The sequence below is a fragment of the Nicotiana tabacum genome, chromosome 16 (assembly GCF_000715075.1).
Source record: "Nicotiana tabacum cultivar K326 chromosome 16, ASM71507v2, whole genome shotgun sequence".
Classification (NCBI taxonomy): Eukaryota; Viridiplantae; Streptophyta; class Magnoliopsida; order Solanales; family Solanaceae; genus Nicotiana; species Nicotiana tabacum.
The window spans coordinates 162,473,188-162,492,608 of record NC_134095.1 but is presented as its reverse complement, the minus strand read 5'-3'; the positions used below and the strand labels follow the sequence as shown (position 1 = coordinate 162,492,608).

The 19,421-nt window shown below is 37.5% G+C and overlaps 1 protein-coding gene and 1 long non-coding RNA gene across 2 annotated transcripts; both read right to left on the bottom strand.

The window, feature by feature from the left end:
* Nucleotides 1–2,062: 2,062 nt before the first annotated feature.
* LOC142170806 (uncharacterized) lies at nucleotides 2,063–10,136 on the bottom strand. The gene is made up of 2 exons (XR_012700393.1): nucleotides 9,428–10,136; nucleotides 2,063–2,425 (listed from the first exon to the last, which is right to left on the bottom strand). It is a non-coding gene; the product is annotated as an uncharacterized LOC142170806 (long non-coding RNA).
* A 5,121-nt stretch (nucleotides 10,137–15,257) lies between these two features.
* Nucleotides 15,258–18,358, bottom strand: LOC107770365 (uncharacterized). Its single transcript, XM_016589668.2, has 4 exons — nucleotides 17,809–18,358; nucleotides 16,604–16,722; nucleotides 16,276–16,391; nucleotides 15,258–15,708 (listed from the first exon to the last, which is right to left on the bottom strand). Exons 1-4 carry the CDS (start codon nucleotides 18,218–18,220, stop codon nucleotides 15,462–15,464), a joined length of 894 nt encoding a protein of 297 aa, XP_016445154.1. The 5' UTR covers nucleotides 18,221–18,358; the 3' UTR covers nucleotides 15,258–15,461.
* Nucleotides 18,359–19,421: the final 1,063 nt, after the last annotated feature.

Below are 19,421 nucleotides of genomic sequence, written 5' to 3'. Positions count from 1 at the left end.
TTTTTTATTATTTTTTTTTGAAAATAAAGCAAATTAAAATAAAAACTCATTCCTCATTCTCAGCATGCTATTTTTCTCTTTTCTCTTTTCCTTTGTTTTTAGTAAAACCAAACTATTAAAATAAAATATACCCAATTTCTCTTCTATTTGAACTTTGTCATTTTTTTTTATTATTTTTTTTGTTTTGTAAAAATTTCCCAACATTCAAAACCGGTCATCATGCAAGCAAATAAATGCACAAGCAGTGAGCAGGATGCATCAGGATGGCCTTTTTCTGTTTCAGGTTGCTATTCCTAGACGGACCCAACCCCTGTGTTGAGTCCTCTAAGTCAAAAATGCACATGATGCAGATAAGCGTTCCTACTAGGGATCCGGCATGAAGTTGAGTTATTCTAGGTTCAGAACCTGGGTGTTTGTTCTAGACCTGGATTACCCGAGCGGACAGCTCGAGCCGAGGGGGGGCAGCGTACCGGGAATACAGAAGCTTCACCGGCTTAGCAACTTATCCGAACCTCGTTCTAAATTGGGATTTGACACTATACAGAAAATAAGTCGTACGAAGTACGCCCTTCTTCATGATTTAGAAGACGCAGAAAGGATAGGGGTTTCGACACAGTTTATATACAGTTCACGTAATATCAAAGCGGTAAAAGCAGCATTTAGCACATTAGGCTCAACATGTAAAAATCAGGTAAAACCAAATATAACAATTTATCTAAGCTCGAATTTCTAACCCTAAACCAGTGGTTCTGGGTACAAATCCCCAGCAGAGTCGCCAGAGCTGTCACACCTCCTTTTTACGCACCCGCGAGGGTGCAAGGGAGTTTTTCCAATTAAAGGACAATCGAAACGAGATTTATTTATTTATTTCAGAGTCGCCACTTGGGAGATTTAGGGTGTCCCAAGTCACAAATTTTAATCCCGAATCGAGGAAAAGAATGACTCTATATTACAGTCTGCGTACCAGAAATCCGGATAAGAAATTCTGTTAACCCGGGAGAAGGTGTTAGGCATTCCCGAGTTCCGTGGTTCTAGCACGGTCTCTCAACTATCATATTCGGCTTATTTATCTGATTTTAATACATTTATGAACCGATGTGTCAATTTCAACTTTTTACCGCTTTATTATTATTATTTTAAAAAAGAAACGTGAACATTGCTTAAAACATGTCTTTAGCTCGCGTCACATGAAATGCACCTGCGGTCCGGAACATATTTTTGTTCAATGTTTTAGGACTTGGATTTGGGTCGCATGAAATGCGCACCCGAGTTTAAGAAGGTAAGATTATTAAGATACGCGCCTAAAGTAACTAGCGTATTGTTATTTTGGGGAAGGCCGTGAAATTCGCTAAACCGCCTGTCCCGAATTCTAAGTATTTTAATATACACATTTAGAGGGCCCCGCAACTTGTACATTTGTTTGTCGAGGCTCATCTCATTTATTATTAAAAGAATTTGCAACGTCATGGAAATGCATCTCGGACCACGCCATAATCAATATACCCGTGATTAGAGACACATTTCGATTCCGTTGAGATTTGGACTTGGGTCACATAAATGTGCACTCGAGTTTAAAGAGATAATATTATTAATACGCGCCTAAAGCGACTAGCGTATTGTTATTTTGGGTAGGGCCGTGGAATTTGCTAAACGGTCCGCCCCAGAAACTGAATGCTTTGACATATACATTTAACGAGGGCCCCGCAGCTTGTGCGTTATTTATTTGTCGAGGCTCATCTCGTCTTTATTTTTAAAGGATATCCTATAGCGGCTATGTTTTCTTGTCGCATTTGTCTCTACTAATTGAAAGTAAAATGATCCTACTCAATTACATGCTTGCAGGTTATTTATAACGGAATTCCAAAGGCCTTTGCAGAATAAGAAAACATGGCCATGCACGTGGGCAGCTAATCGAACATTATGGGCCCAAACCCAGCTCATGCGGGATAGGCCAAGCTTGGGCCACGGCTTTTCCGATGAAAGCCTACTTAGCGTTTCGACTTGGGCCCGACCTTCGTGAGGTTGAGACCGTAAATTTGTGTTCTTTGTTCTGAAGGTGTGGTTTGTTCGTTGTAACGGGGCAGTCTATTAAAAGGGAAAGAAATTAACTAACAATGGATAGTTTCACATTTGACATGCATTAAAGGACATGCTGATCACAAACATAGCTAACTTTTAAAATATAGCCTACTGCACTGTCAATCCTGTTGTCTATCAGCCTACACACACAATATGACATTAAATTACCCCACATTTACATTCACTGTATGGGAAGGCTAATTCCAGTATCCAGGCAAAAACGTAAACCATTATACATTGCATGATATTCAATGTAACAGACTATGTGTAAAAATAACATCTTCAACTCTTCTCTTTTGTATTCATGCTCAACTTTCAAGTTACATGGACAGTATTAATTGTGTACCTGGTATAGGAAAATAAAAGAAGAAGGAGAATGATCAGCTGAGTAGTATGCAACAAACACAGCAACAGCAGATACACAGCAACAACACAGCAACAACAACCAGCCAACAATGATGAAGCTCACAAATGGTCGAGCAACAAACAAACAATCCCAGAAACAGAAAAATGAATCCAGCAGAAAAACAGAGTATTCAATGTAACAGCACCAGCAGTTCAACAATCACAAACAGCTCGGTAGATAACCAACAGCAATTGGCAAAGACAGCTTGACCAACTTGAACTCTTATGTAGTTTTCAGACAATGTTTGGTTACAATATTCTGAAATTTTTCTCTTTCTTTCTTTCTTTCAGTTTTTCCAACTTAAAACCTCTCTGAAGACTAAAAAATGTCCAGCCCTTTTTCAGCTAAAAACAGCTCTATTTATAGTTTTTCCAGAGAACCCCTAAGGTCTGCCTAGAATTTCACAGCCTCAGTGACTGCCCATCCCCCTCATTTCCCATGCCTAAGCATCTTCTTGATGCAAGTCATTTTGTTCCCCACGCCTGGCCTATTGCTCTATTCAAGAGTCATGGGTTCATTTAAGTATTAAACTCCCATGCTCTTATGTTTTGTCCCAACTAATACATTAGTTTAATCCTAATTCAGTACCCTATTTGTCAGCTCACTTAAACTAATTATTTCTGTTCTTGTTAACACCCAAACTACCCTTGTTAACCCTGGTTATTACTGTATTAACTCATTGCAACAGTAGGGCATTTTTGAACTTCTGAAAGTTCAAATTCAGAGCTGCCCTGGACTGAATCTTTTCAGTTGTTTTGCAATGCAAACAAACTAATTTCAAACAATGTCGGGCATCCAGTCAACAACAGGGTTTGATCAGTCATGTGAAGTTGTTAGACCATTTGATCATTCAGTCATAGAAAATTAATCGACGACGTTTATCAGGTCGACTATACTAATTATAACATGAAATAATCAGTCGATCAATCAAACAACACGAACAGGGCAATCGACTGCCTTCAACAACTCTGCACAACACAGAGAATCTATATGAATTATCTACTCGACGACTAATCTAATTGACGAACATGTATATCACAAGACGTGTTCAACATATACACAGAAGAACAAGCGACCAAAAAAATGGTCTTTACAAAGACGGAAGAAATTGAAAGGAAAATATCAGAAATAACAAACAACTACAACAAAACATGCTAACAAATTCAGACAATACTCAAACAAAACTAAAAAGGAAAAAAGGAAAACTTACTGAAAAATGTTTAACTAAGAACGGGCCAGGCCTGAATTAGATTTGATCATTTGAGGCCGAACAAACTTTAATCGAGGTATTCTCAACCGAGAACACCTTGATTAAAGTCTATTAGACCCCAAACCCCCTATGAAACCGGTCGGATTCCAAGGTTCTTTGTGTTCTAGGGTTCGAATTTTCAGATTTGGTTTTTTAGGACTTGTGGGTAGATTCGGACCAAACCAAGCTTGGTTTGGTCACGAGGGAGGTCAGGGGGTTGTCTAGTGTGAATCTGGGGTGGTTTGGTGTAGATCGAGTTTTGTCTCGAATCTTCAAATCAAGATTCGAGATGATGGAGTGTGATTCGAGGCCAGGGGGTAGCAAATTTGGGTTTGGGGTGGTGAGATGCATCAGGGGTGTTAAGGGGGTGGTCACCGGCGTCCTTGCCGCCGGCTTTACGGGGAAGGTAAAGGGGGGCGGCTAGGGTTTGGGACATTAGGGTTGGGCTCTTGGGGACGATGGAACCGGGGGGTGTTTGGATAAGGGGGCGTGAGGTGTGATGGAGGGTTTATATACGGAAGGGGAAGATAGATCAGGGCCGTTAGATCAAGTGATCTCAACGGCTTGGATCTACTAGTGAGTGACAGGACGGGTTCGTTTGGTATGGGAACGGGGTCGTTTTGGTTTAAGTGAGGGGTTGGGTTGACCGGGTAAGGGGGATGGACCAGGTCATGTTACACGGATCTGGGGTATGATCCTGGCCGTTGGATTGGACTGGTTGGAACGGCTGAGATGAACCGTCCCTGAAACGACGTAGTTTTGGGGTTGAACTACGTCGTTTTGGTGGCCTGAGGATGGGTCTCGGGCTGGCTGACTTGGGCTGCTTCCGGGCCTCAAAATTTTTGAAACAAATAGGCCCAATCCGATTTTCTAAATAATTTGCACTCTTTTCCTTTGTTTTCTAATTTTAAAATACAACTAAATTAAAATGAGTTTAAAACACACATTAATCAACACTTAACACAATTATCACACACATCTTAAAAATTCTTTAAATGGTTAAATCACAACCTAGAATAAAAGATGCATATTTTGTGAATTTTCTTTTAATGACTGAATTATGGCTCAATTACACATGGCACACATATTTTGTATTTTGTTCGATAAAATTCAATGAAAAATGGACAGAAACACAAATGACTACCAGCACATCTCACGTAAAAATTGTACCGCAATGCCATTTATTATTATTTTTGATTTCTTTTGGAGTGATTGTTCGTGGAGAAAAAATCACATGCTTACAACAAAAACAAAACAAACTGGATTGCAACCCTAGAATGAACTGAAACAACCTAGACAACCCTAGACAAACCACTACGACTAAACAAGCTAGACAAAAATGAAAGGATAAGAGGATTTGATCACAAGACAATATCCGGATTACAACCCTGCAAATAACCCGGACAACAGAAATGACAGCAAAATGAACCACCAAAGCTCCTCCCCAGCTGACTTAGGAATGGAGCGTCTTTTCAATTACCAAACACGGCATTTTAGCCACTAAGCTTCGCATCCGTATTACCATGACCACTATCTGCGTCAGTATTTTCAACTTCGGTCAACAAGTTCCCAAGAGGATTCTCATACCCCATGTCACCGGACATGTTCTGGGTGCCACCGTCTTGAATCAAATTTTCCTGGATCATCCTTTCTATTTCTCTCTTCAAATCCCGACAATTTTCCATGGGTGATTAACTCGTGGTCATCCATGGGTGGCTTAGCTCTAGCTGCCTGCTCTCTCCATTTGATGGCATATTCCCTGAAACTTTCAGTTGGTTTCTTTTTTACGTTAGAAAGGGAAATGCGGTCTGGGGCGATGTCGATGTTGTATTGAAACTGTTTGACAAAGGCTCGTGCCATGTCATCCCAGACATACCAGCAAGATGTGTCCTGATCCAAAAACCATTCAGATGTTACTCCCGTGAGGCTTTCCCCAAAATAAGCTATAAGCAATTCCTCATTTCTTCCCACACCTCTCAATTGGTTGCAATACCTTTTCAGGTGGGCTATGGGGTCTCCATATCCATTGTACTTTTCAAATTTGGGAACCTTGAAACCAGGCGGCAAGTGGACATCGGGGAACATGCATAGATCTCTGAAGGCAACGCTCTTTTGACCTGCCATTGCTTGCGTGTTTTCAACCGTTATTCTAATCTTTTCACTCTTTGGGTTATTTCTTCTTGTACTCTCTTTCGGGAAGGCTTCTCGATGTTTACAGGAAGCTCAAACGAGTACGAGTGGTACTCGAGAGAGTGGTACTGTTCTTGTTGTGTAGCAAATCGTGACTCGTGACAAGACTGTCCTTGGCCATTGGCCCAGGTCTGACGCATTTTGGTCATTTGTTGTTTCAGTGTTCTATTTTCCTCAACCACAGTAGACCCTTGTTGAACCCTCTGACCCTGAGTCTCTTGAGCACTCGTAACAGCTTCGATGTCAGTTATCATTTTTCCTCAGATCTTGTGTTTCCAGCTTACCACAAACCAACTACCTCAACTTTCTTCACAATTCAAAACAAAACATGTTAGAATGGATTGGGTCGGTCCTCATTATTCACAACATCTTTTCCCATTTTTTTTCAATTCTTCTTTTCCATTTTTTATTTTTCATTTTTTTTTGGTTGCGGTCGAATCCTATGTGGATTGCCTACGTATCGTGATCCCGCACGAATCAGATCAGGCGTAGTTCGTGCAATTACAAGGTAAACGACAATAAAATATTTTTTTTGGAATTTTCCATTTTTATAATAACGACAAAACGGACCAACAGACTCGAAAATCAAACGACCCATATACTCTAATCAAAAGAAATACAAACCCAAAAACAAAATGACATATTCCTTCCCCTATATGCCAACTTTGACCCAAAAATCCGAACGGTATTCACTTGACCACTGACTCTTTTCTTGTTTTTTCAAAATTAAAATAAATGACACGATATTGCAAATACGGCCTTCCTGCGCCTCGGGGGCGAAGATTTTAAGGCTGTGAGGGTCAAAAATCAAAATACGACCAAAGGTGGTTGTTTATACAAAGTCAGCCTTCCGGCGCCCCGTTTGGGAACATTTCGCTATTTTTGACAAAAACGGCATCACCTGGTTTATTTATGACAAAAATTAAAATTTTGATATTTTTTGGTTATTTTTTGCAAATGGGAGGTTGGACCCGATGAGGGTTGCCTACGTATCTCACGCCCTGTGAGAATCAAACCATGCGTAGTTCGGGCAAATTAACCGAACTATTTTGAAACAAGATTTTTTTTTGATTTTAATTTTTGGCATTTCAAAAGCAAATAACAAAACCACTTTCAAAAGCACGACTCTTTTCATTTTCATTTTTGGCATTTCAAAAAAACAACTATTTTAAAACACTACTCTTTTTCATTTTCATTTTTCATGGCAAGACAAACTATTTTCCCTTTCTATTTTTGAAAATAAGACAAAATAACGACTTTTTTTTTCATTTTCCACAGACAATAAAACAACCTATTTTCCAAACTAAAAATAAAAGACTCTTTTTTTCCTTTCCTTTTTCAACACATAATGAAACAACTTATGTTTTTCAAACTAAAACTAAAACTTTTCTTATCCTTTTCTTTATCAACAACCAACTTTCCAAAAATAAAAGACTCATTTTTCTATTTTTTCTTTGCTTTTTTTTTTAGTAAAACAAAATAAAATATTTTCCTTTTTTTTTCCAGAGTTTCACCAGTAATTGGTCATTGATTTTTTATTTCTAAAATAATCAATTAACTCCCTAACTGATATTTCTTTTTTTTCTCCTTTCTCTTTTTTTCTCAATTTCCCAACATTCCCGAGATTCGGAAACCGGCCAACATGCAGGTTCGAAACCAATATATGTACAGAACAAGTAGGATGTATCAGGATGGTCTTTTCATTTCAGGTTGCTAGTCCTAGACGGACCCAACCCCTGTGTCGAGTCCCCTAAGTCAAATGCAACATGATGCAAATAATCGTTCCTACTAGGGATCCGGCATGAAGTCACGTTATTCTATGTTCAAAACCTGGGTCGATGTTCTAGATTGTGTACCCGAGCGGACAACTCGAGTCGAGGAGGGGGCAACTTACCGGGAACCAAAAGGTCATCCGGCTTCGTAACTTGTCCGGCCTCTTTTTTATTTCAGGGTATGACACTAACAGAATAGGGAGTCTCAACCAGTAAGCACATCCCCGGAGGTGAAGAGAGAAGGGTGTCGGCACAGTTTATATACAGTTCAGATAATATTAAAGCGGTAACATTTAGCGTATTCAGCATAAAACATGTAGGAAAATCAGATACAACCAAATACAACAATTTATCTAAGCTCGAATTCTGAACCCTGAACCAGAGATTCTAGGTTCTCATTCCCCAGCAGAGTCGCCAGAGCTGTCACACTTCCTTTTTCATTACACCCCCGGAAGGGCGTAAAGGAGTTTTTCCAATTAAAGGACAATCGGAACGGGATTTAATTATTAATTATTCAGAGTCGCCACTTGGGAGATTAATTGTGTCCCAAGTCACCGATTGAATCCCGAACCGAGGAAATTTATGACTCTGTTACAGTCTGCGAACCAGAAATCCAGGTAAGGAATTCTGTTAACCCGGGAGAAGGTGTTAGGCATTACCGGACTCCGTGGTTCTAGCACGGTCGCTTAACTGTTGTATTTAATTTTATCTGATCTTAATACATGCTAGCTTATGTGCTTTTATAATTATTTTTAAAAGAATTGCAACGTCGTGAAGATGTGTTTCGAACCGCGCCGCAATCAATGCGCCCGTGGTTGTCAACACGCTTCAACTTTGTTGAGATTGGGATTTGGGCCACATCAATGCGCACCCGAATATAGGAAGGTAAATTAATTTAAATAGCGCGCCTAAAGCAACTACGCACTTTCAAGTTTACGAGGGGCATGGAAAATTCAACTAATAGCACTCCTCGATTTCTAAAGGGCTAAAATTAATTAAGTGAGGGCCACTGGTTTTGGAATTTTATTTGGCACGACACGCTTCACATTCACCAATAAATTATCCCATTTATCCATTTTTTCTATATTAATCTAAAAAAAAAAGAGAAATTGTGAACTAGCACAAGTATAACAAAGTGAATCAATTCACTCAAGGCTACTATGTATAGTTGGAATTGTAAGCTACGATTTCAGGCAGACAACAAGAATGAAGTGGTGCTTCATTTTAATTTTGAAGCCCATGACATGAAGGCAACCAAGTATACCAATGATTTGAAAAGCACCACCAAATCTTGTGAATACAATATTCAAAGGTTATTGGGTTAACTAAAGGGATTGAGTAATATATATATATACACGGTTAGACATGCTTTGTCTCCAGTAATATAGTTAGCTAAGATACAGGACCCTATGCAACATTCATTCCGTTTGGAGTTGGCTTCCAAGATCTGTTTTTACAATAAAGATACAAGACCGATGTCATCCATGGTTCACGCCAAACTAACAATTGTAACATCAAGTTTCCTCCCTTTTCTCAGCTAATTAAAGTCTATTCAGCAACAACATATAGTCGTAGATAGTTCTGAAAAGAGAAACAAATGGATGCACTATCTATGCAAACAAATATACCGGAGCAGATGAAAACAACAATGTAATTATTTGCAAAATCGAAATTCACACTAGCCAGCAACCACAAAACAAAGTACAGGACAATAGATACATTTCTACATACCTATAGTAGAGAACATCAGAATTTTTGACCCAGGTAAAGGCCCGATTTGAACCGAAACTGCCACGAATTGAAATTTTGCCTTTGATTTATGAGAATTCCAACAGTTACAAGGGTGTCAATAAACCAAAGCCCCAATCGAATCCAAAACAGCGATCAAAATCATCCGAAGCTACGAAGCACCATTCCGAACCTCGACGAACAATAACGACCCACGACCTTGAACCAACCCGAACGTAAAACAACTTTCAAACACAAATGAATTCCATGAATTTGAAACCAAAAATCGAATCGAATCAAAGAGAAAGAAAATCAGCAAAGGAGAAGTGTGTATGTTTTGTTGCTCTAGATCTGCTCATTTTGAGTATAACAGTGAAGCTTTTGAGAAGCTCGCCATCAATGGGGATTTACCGACGATTATGGTGGTGGGACGGCTGGTGTGGTCGGTGTCGTTGGGGCGTTGTGTGTGTGTTTGTGTTCCGGGTGATGTGTGAGGTAAGGGAGATGATAGAGTATGGCTGGTTAAGGCTTGCATGAATGTGAGTTCGAAGAAGCAGAAGCTTCAGGGAGGGTCGTTTGGAGAAGACGAAGTCAGGGGGTGGGTCATTCTGCGCGCAGCTTTTCTTAGCTTTCTTTTTTTCTCTATGCGCAGCTTTTTCTGTTGCTTTTTGTCGTTCTCCTCCCTCTCTATTTGTGTTGATCCCCCCTTTAGTTTTAGGCTTTGTTTAATATATATAGGTTTAGGTTAGTGGTAGGGCTTTAGGTTAAGGGTATGGGCCTAAAAATTATGGGCTTGGCAATTGTGGGCTAGGTCCAAAATTAGGCCTAAAGATGGGTTGCTCGAGCCCAAGCTCTATTTTTTTGCCGCGAATGAGATTAAAAATACCGTCCATTTGTTAATTATTCCTATTATTCAAATAATTATTAAAATAAAACTAACCATTAAAACAAATCTATTTTTGGTATTTTCAAAATATCACATTAAAATAAAAATACGATACTATTGTTGTATATATTTTTAAAATTTTTTTTTTAAATTAAAAATGACTACAAAACATAAATGAACCTATTTTTGTGATTTTGTTTCCTTGTAATAAATTAGAGTAAAAGAGTCAAAATTACTTGAAATATCTATATTATGCCTAAATTAAATATTTTACGCTAATATATAAAAGATCTTGGGGAGGGTCAAAAATCACATGTCTACAGTACCGATAAACTATAGAAAAGCTAAAGCTCTAGTACCTTTCCAACAGCACTCCTCAACTTCTCAACTTCAGCATTCAACAGATCAATATGCACTGAAGGATCATAACTCGGGTTAGGTTGTCGATCCATATTCTGAGGAAAATGTCGTTTAGACTGTTGCTCCGTATTCTGAGGATAAGGTCGTTTAGACTGTTGCTCCATATTCTGAGGATAAGGTGGAGATTCAGCAACAACATCAGTGTGAAAGGCAGGCACCTCCCCTGATGCAACATCATCGGCAGTAACTTCAAAATGTGTCGCGATGTTCAGAGTTGACATCTCTTCACGAGTAGGGGAAATGTTCCTATAGTTCAATTACAAGAAGAAAAACTGGATTACAATAGTAGAAAAAGGAAATTGTGACATATTCATAAATATACATACTTAAAGAAAAATTGAAATCATATATGAAGAAGTATTATGGTACAAAATGTTTACCTTGTCGATACTAGACATGATCACCCCGCCAGCCAAATCCGCATATGTTGGAGTTTCAGTGACTTTCCAATTAAGAATGCATGGCACATTTGTGCCAACACGAACAGCTAGATGCTTGTCAACCATAGAGCAACACTCAAAAAACCATATTTGTAATGTAAGTGGCAAACCTCCAAGCCTATACATTGTCAAATAGTCACACTGTCTGTCCCTCATTGTCTTTAAAATATCTTCAAATGACTTTTTTCCCCAAGCATACGTCTGATATTGACCACTTTCAATGATATCAAAATCATAAAATAATCTTTTCCCTCACATTTCCCTTCTTATGACCGGGCTATAACACTCTGGACACCCGATCCCCCACATTTTAGGAAATTTCAAGTTAAGGATATAATATTTTCACAATTCATAAAGATTTTTACTTGTTTCTCATAAGAAAATCCATTAATTCTAACTAATGCAAGTCAATGATCTTGATTGATTTTCTTCAAAAGAAATCAAATAACACATTTGAAATCCAACGACACAACAAATTTAACCACATCAATAATAGATAATAACACCAAATGCTTGTTGCAACACTTCTATGTAGTAAATTTATTTAATATCTCAATCTTAATACTCAAAATATATAATGATATAATCTTAATAAATCTTAATTTACTCTCTTGTGTCCTCGCAAAGCATGCTCTCATTTATTTTAAAATATAAGTTCTCAGTAATTAGGTTGGAGATCATACTAGAATAATATTCATGAGGAACATCAACAACAAATGGTTCCAATGTCTCCAAATAATGGCGTGACTCGGAATTCTTGCCAAGTTGTGACATCTTCCTTTATAAAATAAAAGGAGTCGAACCGTTTGACACAATGGAGGTAATATGGCCGGTAGAATTATTGTTAAAAGAGCAATCACAAGCAACGGAACTCTCAATTCCTTTAACAATAACTGCAATACTCCAGTTCCTTTCTCCACTGCAAGGATCCTTGTTAAAATCTCAATCTCTTTTCCCAAGCTTTTTGGCTATCTCTTTCATTACTTTCACTTCTGTTGGATGGAGCTTGGACTTGGAATTAGTGGCTGCTATAATTAAATTGTGAGCAGTACGAAATACTTGAGAATTTCAGTACTCCATTATAACGAGCATCAGCGAAATATTGCAATCGGTATTCTCCATGAGAATAGAGTGTGAAATATCCTTAAGATTTGTTGGAAAAATATTGGATGATTATCGAGAATATGAGGTTTAGCTTGAGGCGTGTCAAAGATACTGTCCTTAAGGATATTTCGCCTACACCGTAATGAATAAAATTAGGCATATCCCCCAGAATTCAACAAGCTCTTCTAGTATAAACTAGGAGCAGAAACAACAAAGATTGTATAAAAGAAAACCCAGTACAAAAGAAAAGGAAAGAAAAGTTTTAACTTTGTTCACTCTCCTACACAAAGTAACACATAGAAAAATATATATATAATCCAAAGATTTTAACTTCTAAGCAACGTTTTAAAAATTATTAAATGTCATTCAAAGGCTATTGAGATGGCTGTTACAAATTAAAGCCATTAAGGCTAATAAAAAATTAGTTATAATATTATAATAATGGCTATTAATCATCGATAGTAAATGATAATGAATATATTATATTTTATTTTGGAGATATAAGAATTAAATTCTAACAATATATGCATAATTACAAAACAATCTGTTAGAGATATGGGCGGAGCTAGGTTGGCGGAAGGGGAATCCCTTGATTTCTTTGTATGTTTACTTTTTTATTTTCTGAAATCTCTATGGTAAAAATTCCGACTTCGCCGTCGATTATATAAAAAAAGGATTTAAATTTTCAAGAATGTCCATAATCGTAATAATGTGCTGACACAGACTTTTATTCGTCCAAAAAATGTTGTATGGCTTTGTTGTTTTCCTTTTTTCTTTTTTTTTTTTTCTTTTTTTATATGATGATTATGGTGCATGTTATTTTGTTAGCAAGCATAATTACCCAACTATTTTTGCGTTTGCTTTAATTTGAATGCACAAGATTTAGAGAGTAATGAATATCTACCCAAGCATACTTTAATATTTCTCAGGCATTGTATGTCATATCTACCCTTTCTTTAGTTAATAACTGTCGTACCTAAGCATACTTTAATATTTCTTTGGAAAATTGATGTAATATCTACGCTTTCTTTAGTTAACTCTCGTATTGTTATTCACTCTCTTTTAGAATCATTAACAGGAATTTCTTGCAACAGCAGAAACTGAAAATATATGGGACAACAAGCGAGGACCAAAAATACATCTAATCTAACACTTAATGAAAGGCAGTCTGGTGCACTAAGTGTTAGGATTTGCCCTGAATTTCTAATTTATTAGGACTCTCTTTCTTGAAAGAATGGAAAAAGACTTCTAAAAGGATTACGTCTCCTTAATATGTCTTATACTTTTCTTGGACGACAAGTTTTGCACATCTATAAATTAAGTATCTTTGCTTCTCACAAGAGTACAAGAAAAATATCCACCTCTCGATAGTTTTTCTTTTATATTAGTTTATCATACGTAGATCAATTGACCAAACTATTATAAACTATTATGATTGGTTTAACATATTTTTCTTTTGTCGTCTGATTTATCGTCCACCAAGCTTTGTATTGTTAGTTTCCGTATGCATTATGTTATTTCGATCCCAACACTAAGCTCTGGTTATGCGTGAGGTCTGGAGAAGGGCGGACCATAAGGGCCTATACTACGCAGCCTTACCCTAAATTTCTACAAGGGACTATTTTTACAGCTCGAACCCGTGATCTAGTGATCACGTGGCAGCAACTTTACGCTTACGCCCCTTCACTGATCTAACACTTACTGGAATTTCACATATGTGAGCAGACTGAACCAATTCAAGCTTCGACTGGTATTTCACATATGTATAGAATGTTTGAGATTGGGAATTAACAGAAAACAGTGATTAAAAGGTTGTTGAGATTCAAACTCGTGACACTACCGTTCGAATTGTGACCTCTTAAGTTTTAAATTATTCTTTGGAACATTTGCATATCTATGTGAAAACTATAGGTGGCTGATCTTTTTTGTATATTTGTTTTAGTAATTTATCATTTCTCCATTATTTTTCTTGCTAACAAAAAAAAAAGTCTAAATGATAGATTACTGCAAGTATATATATCTTGTGCTTTCTATTACTATCATCTTTTCCATCTTTGATAGCATGTTAGAAATTTGTGTTTTCTCTGGAGAAATTGCTTTTACCTGCCAAGAGCTTTTGTTCTGTAGGTGTTTGAAAAAATTCTTCAATGAATTGTGCTTTCTTCTACATTTCCTATGTATCTCACTGTATTTTTCTATTGTCTGCTGTAGTTTTTGATTACTGGCTCCTGTAGTATTACATTGAGGCTGAAGTATTAGTTTCTCACCATGTCCAACTCTTTTTCCCTACGTCTTCGTCTATGGGTTCTTGAGTTGTTGCTTCGGTTTTCTGCACCTATTGATATTTGATCTTCTTTCGTCGTTGATTATCTGTTGAGGTAAGCTTCAACTTTGTTCCTTTTGTTTCTTTTTTCACGGTTATCTGAGGTATCTAGGTGTGTGTTTGCTTCTACTGATAAAGTTTGATAGTACTAATTTTGTGAAGTTCTTTATGAGTAAGGTGAACAAACCTTTTATTGGCTCTAAGTTCCAAAAAGATTGGAACTTTTTAACACAGCATACAGAAGATATCTTTTAGGATAATAATACAGAGTTGTACTTACTAGTAGAACATAGAAAGAACTGAATTCAAATGAGAAAAGAAAATAAAAATCAAAACTATGATGCCTTAGAATTGAGAAGGCTGCAGAAAATGATAAGGGTGAGAATTGACTGATACCAAAAGTTTGTGTTATAGGACCAACTTCAGATTCACTTGTAAGTTATGCAAAGACCAAAGTTACTAGGATGAGGGGAGAAGCTACTCTTTGGTAAGGTTGTCGGAAAATTAGACTATATATATAAGTAAAATATTAGGTTTTAGAGGTATATTACATATATTGAACACTCTTTGGCGGAACTATTTTTTACTTTTTTAAGTTTAAACATCCTTGGAGAAATTCTTGGCTTCGCCATTGACTAGGATCTAAGGATATGTAGTTGATTGAAGGAAAAAAGAGAACTTTACGTCTTTTTTAAGATATCAGAGATGGTGTGTATGTTAATTGTTTATCGATATAGAATAGTTACAGACGTTCATGCATATTTTATGATATGATAAACCTTGGGGCAGGTTTTGGTGGTAATACTTGAAATTGACATCCAGTCTTGAATTTTTGGTATTGATCTAATGCAGATTGTTGAAGATTTACTGCATGACTCTGGGTTTAAAGCATCCACATCTGAAAGATTCATTCTGGGGCTGATTTTGATCTTGGATATGACTTTGAATTGGCTTTGGACTGTCACCAGCACTGGCTTGGGGAGAAGTTGTTTCAAACATCTGCAGCTCAACCATTTCCTTGCCTTCACATATTATCTTGACCTCACAGAATTCAGGTGCATTTAGTAATATCTCATCCGCTGTTCCGCCACCTTTTTTCGACTTTAGTTTCCTTAAAAAACCCATCAAAAAGAAATAGTTAAGAACAGTATCGTAGCCAGGAATCTCGACAAGGGAGTTCAAACTTTAAAGAAATTAATTTTTTCGATGAAGGGGTGCACCAAATTTGTTAAATCTAAACAATAAAAACACTTGTACTAGAACTATAAAACTATAGTATTTTCACAAAATTTAAGTTTTTAGAGCTTTATATTGAGAAATTTTTTAGAAAAGAGTCCAATAGATCACATATTGTGGTCTCCGTTTAATGAAAACGTTTAGATAGGGACTTGAACCCATGAAAAGCACCTCACTTTGAACACCCTAGACCACTAAATTACCCCACTCAACTATGTTAAATGCGTGCAAGATGTAATATATACTCATAGAAAGTAGTATTTAAACTATATACAGCAATATAATTTTTCAACGAAGAGTGTTTGCTTGACCACCATTGAGATAGTGTGACTACGTCACTGCTTAAGTGGGAAGTGAATTAAGATTAACAAGATTCAGAAATGAGGATATATATATAGCTAGGAGGGGACAATGCATTCTAAAATTTAAGTGAATTTCATACTTGAGATTGGCTTTAGAGGTGCCCAAGATCAGCCTTCTTATGTTGCAGATAGGAATAAGGTCCAGTATTGCTTTTGCTTCTGTGTCGCTCTCTATAAGTATGGTGTCAACTTTAACCTGTTGTTGAATATTGCTTTTTACATGGTTAGCCTCAAGCCTTACATTTTTGTTGCGTGGACTCTACAAAATGTTGCCGCCTCGTGTCGGATTCTCCAAAAATGCACTGCTTTCGGAGAATCCGACATGCACCCGACAACATCTTCGGAGAGTCTAAGCAACATAGCCTTACATAGCCTCATGCTATCTTTGTTTATCAAAATAATGTGTACCTTTGCAGCAGCACATGCATCAAAAAACCTTTGAAGGAACTGCCTCCTCTTGCCTCTTTCTTGAGCCATGTGGTTCTCCTTCTGCTCAGCACTCACTTGGCTTATTGGAATCATTCCCACTGGTGTAATCATCACAAGTAACAATTTGTCAATGTTGAAGTCTCACCTAGATTACAACAAACTAATCCAATCCAAAATCAGATGTCTGCTCCCCAGCATGAAATGAACGGAGATTCTGGACTAAGAAGAGCTTTTTTATACTTTCAGGCACAATTGTCACAAAATCCGCAGGCCTTAGAGCCATGATAACTGGCAACCCAGTGCATAAATCATCCTGCATTTACTGCGTCCGGGGAAGGGCCGCACCTAGAGGCGGACTCAGGATTTGGATGTCGGGGGTACCATGACATTCAATATTAAATTTATCACTGCTCATAAAGCTTGGCATGGGGGTCTATGGTAATATTTGACTATTTTATGAAGATATTTGCGAGTCTACATGGAGTTTTTGCGGAAATTTTCGGGTGCGAGTGGCCCCTCAACCTATAGTGTGTGTTCGCTTCTGGCTGCTTCCCTAGGGGTGTAATGTAGACAGTCTAACCTAATGCAAGCATTAGTATCTTGAGTCATGATCTGTGCCAAAATTCTTGCCGGCAGTGCTGTATCATGTGCTCGATTGAGCAAGTGAGTTCATAGGCAGTAGCCCATTCCATCAATTCCTCGGGGTCAATTATGATTTCATTGACAGAATTATCAATTTTTAACTAATCAAAATCACCATTACAAACTTGGCTTTTGCATCAAATATATCAATCTAAACAATCGTATAACCATTCCAACCTCAGTTGTTGACTTTACAAGTCAACCCAATGAACATTACAATAGGTAGAGATAGACAAGATAAAACAATAACAACAACAATAAACCCAGTGTAATCCCATAAGTAGGGTCTGGGAGGGTAGTGTGTACGCAGACCTTGCCCCTACCTATAAAAAGGCAGAGAAGTTGTTTCCAGTAGACCCTCGGTACAAGAACAACAGCAACAACAGACCCAGTGTAATCCCACAAATGGGGTCTGGGGAAGGTAGTATATACGCAGACCTACCCTACCTTCAAGAAGGCAGAGATGTTTCCGAATGACCCTCGGTACGGGAAAGATATGAAAACTAAAGACAGAAAATGAAGGAAAGGGAGAGAGAGCTTACAAGGAGAAGGGATGTATTTGGTCTGAGGATAGATATGAATGAGGAAAAGAATGGTAGAAGAGGGATCAGCCACAACATGTTTAAGAGTCCAAAGAAGAGCATCCATACTTGACTCTTTGCTAATCTTGTTGTTATCACCAACAGCAACATAAACAACAGTATGATCACCATTGTTGTGGAAATCAAAGGAATATAAGCTACCTTCTACTTCACCTTCTTTAATGGAAGCTAACCCTCCTCTGTGTTCATTGATCTCCAACAACTCAGTTGCCACAACATAACCACTATTCATATTATCATCTTCTATTTCTTCAATCTCATTCCCTAAACTACTGCTGCTGCTGCTGTTGCTGCCTGGTATATCATAACTCCCATTAATGTTACTGTTGATGCTGTTGTTGGCAGTGATCATCTTTGTATTTTGTCTTTGAATTTATTGTATCTTAACTCTAGTAAGGTAGAGGGTTGAAAATATTTTTATTGATAGAAGAGAGAATCAATAGAGTCCACATAACAACTCACAGCTCGATTTTAAGTAATGTGAAAATTGTTCCATGTTCCTCTGGGTATTAATTAGGCATTCAACCAAGTGCACCATTTAGCTCCTTTAAAGCATGAATGACACCAGATAATATTTAGATCAATTCTAGCAAATATGTACATAAATACCTAGTTTGGCGGAGAGACTATATGGGTTCATGTGCCCCATAAAATAGGCTATAAATCCGCCCCTGGAGGAGAGGCTTGGAGCAACGGTAAAGTTATTTTCGTGTGACCTATAGGTCACGTTTTCGAGCCATGAAATCAGTTACTAATGTTTCATTAGGGTATAAGTTGTCTACGTCACACCCTTGGGGTGCGGTCCTTCCCGGCCCATACATAAATGCGGGATGTTTCGTGCACGCCTACGATATAAACACATTGTAATTTCACACATGTTGGCTCCTTTTCGGACATCTCAATGGGCCAACCTAGCCAGCCACTTTGACGTTTCTATCTACGTCGGTTTCATCATGGTCCACAGATTAGATTTTTCATTCTCTAATCTCTATATTCAAGTCTAAGACAAGAAAGGAGAGGTACCTGCTAAATTAAACAATTCTTGTAAAAGAAAAAAAGTTAAAAACAACTCTTGCAACTTGTCATATGTAGTTTGTTGGGCTTTGCTAATTTTTTTATTTGTTTCTACTACATTATTTCCTGGCAATAATGGAAATTGGCTTTTGGTTCATATATTAACACATGGTATGAGAATAGTTAGAGGTGGACCCAAGATCTTAACGCACGCAGTAGAGACACCAATATTCTGTTTAACCAGTGTCCTCTAAATACTTTTAGTGTTCAAATATCAAATTATTTAAATTGACCATTTTCAAGGTATACGCATATACGTATTTTTATCGAGGTTTACGGGGTTCGATGACCCCTCAATGTCAGGGGCGGATTTATAGACAAGATTATGGGGCACGTGAACCCATGGTCTCTCCGTAAAATTAGATATTTTATATATATATTTTCTAAAATTGGTAGTATAATATAAACTGATGACATTCATGCTCCAAGAAGGCTGAATGATACACTTGGTTAAATATTGAGTTATTTACCAAGAAAAA

Excerpts from the sequence above, each read along its gene's own strand:
- LOC107770365 (XM_016589668.2), bottom strand. The coding sequence starts at position 18,220 with ATGATCACTGCCAACAACAGCATCAACAGTAACATTAATGGGAGTTAT. Across the intron at positions 16,723-17,808 it reads CAAATACATCCCTTCTCCTT|TGGGAATGATTCCAATAAGC; the intron begins GTAAGCTCTCTC and ends TGATTACACCAG. Across the intron at positions 16,392-16,603 it reads ATGCATGTGCTGCTGCAAAG|GTTAAAGTTGACACCATACT; the intron begins GTACACATTATT and ends ATTCAACAACAG.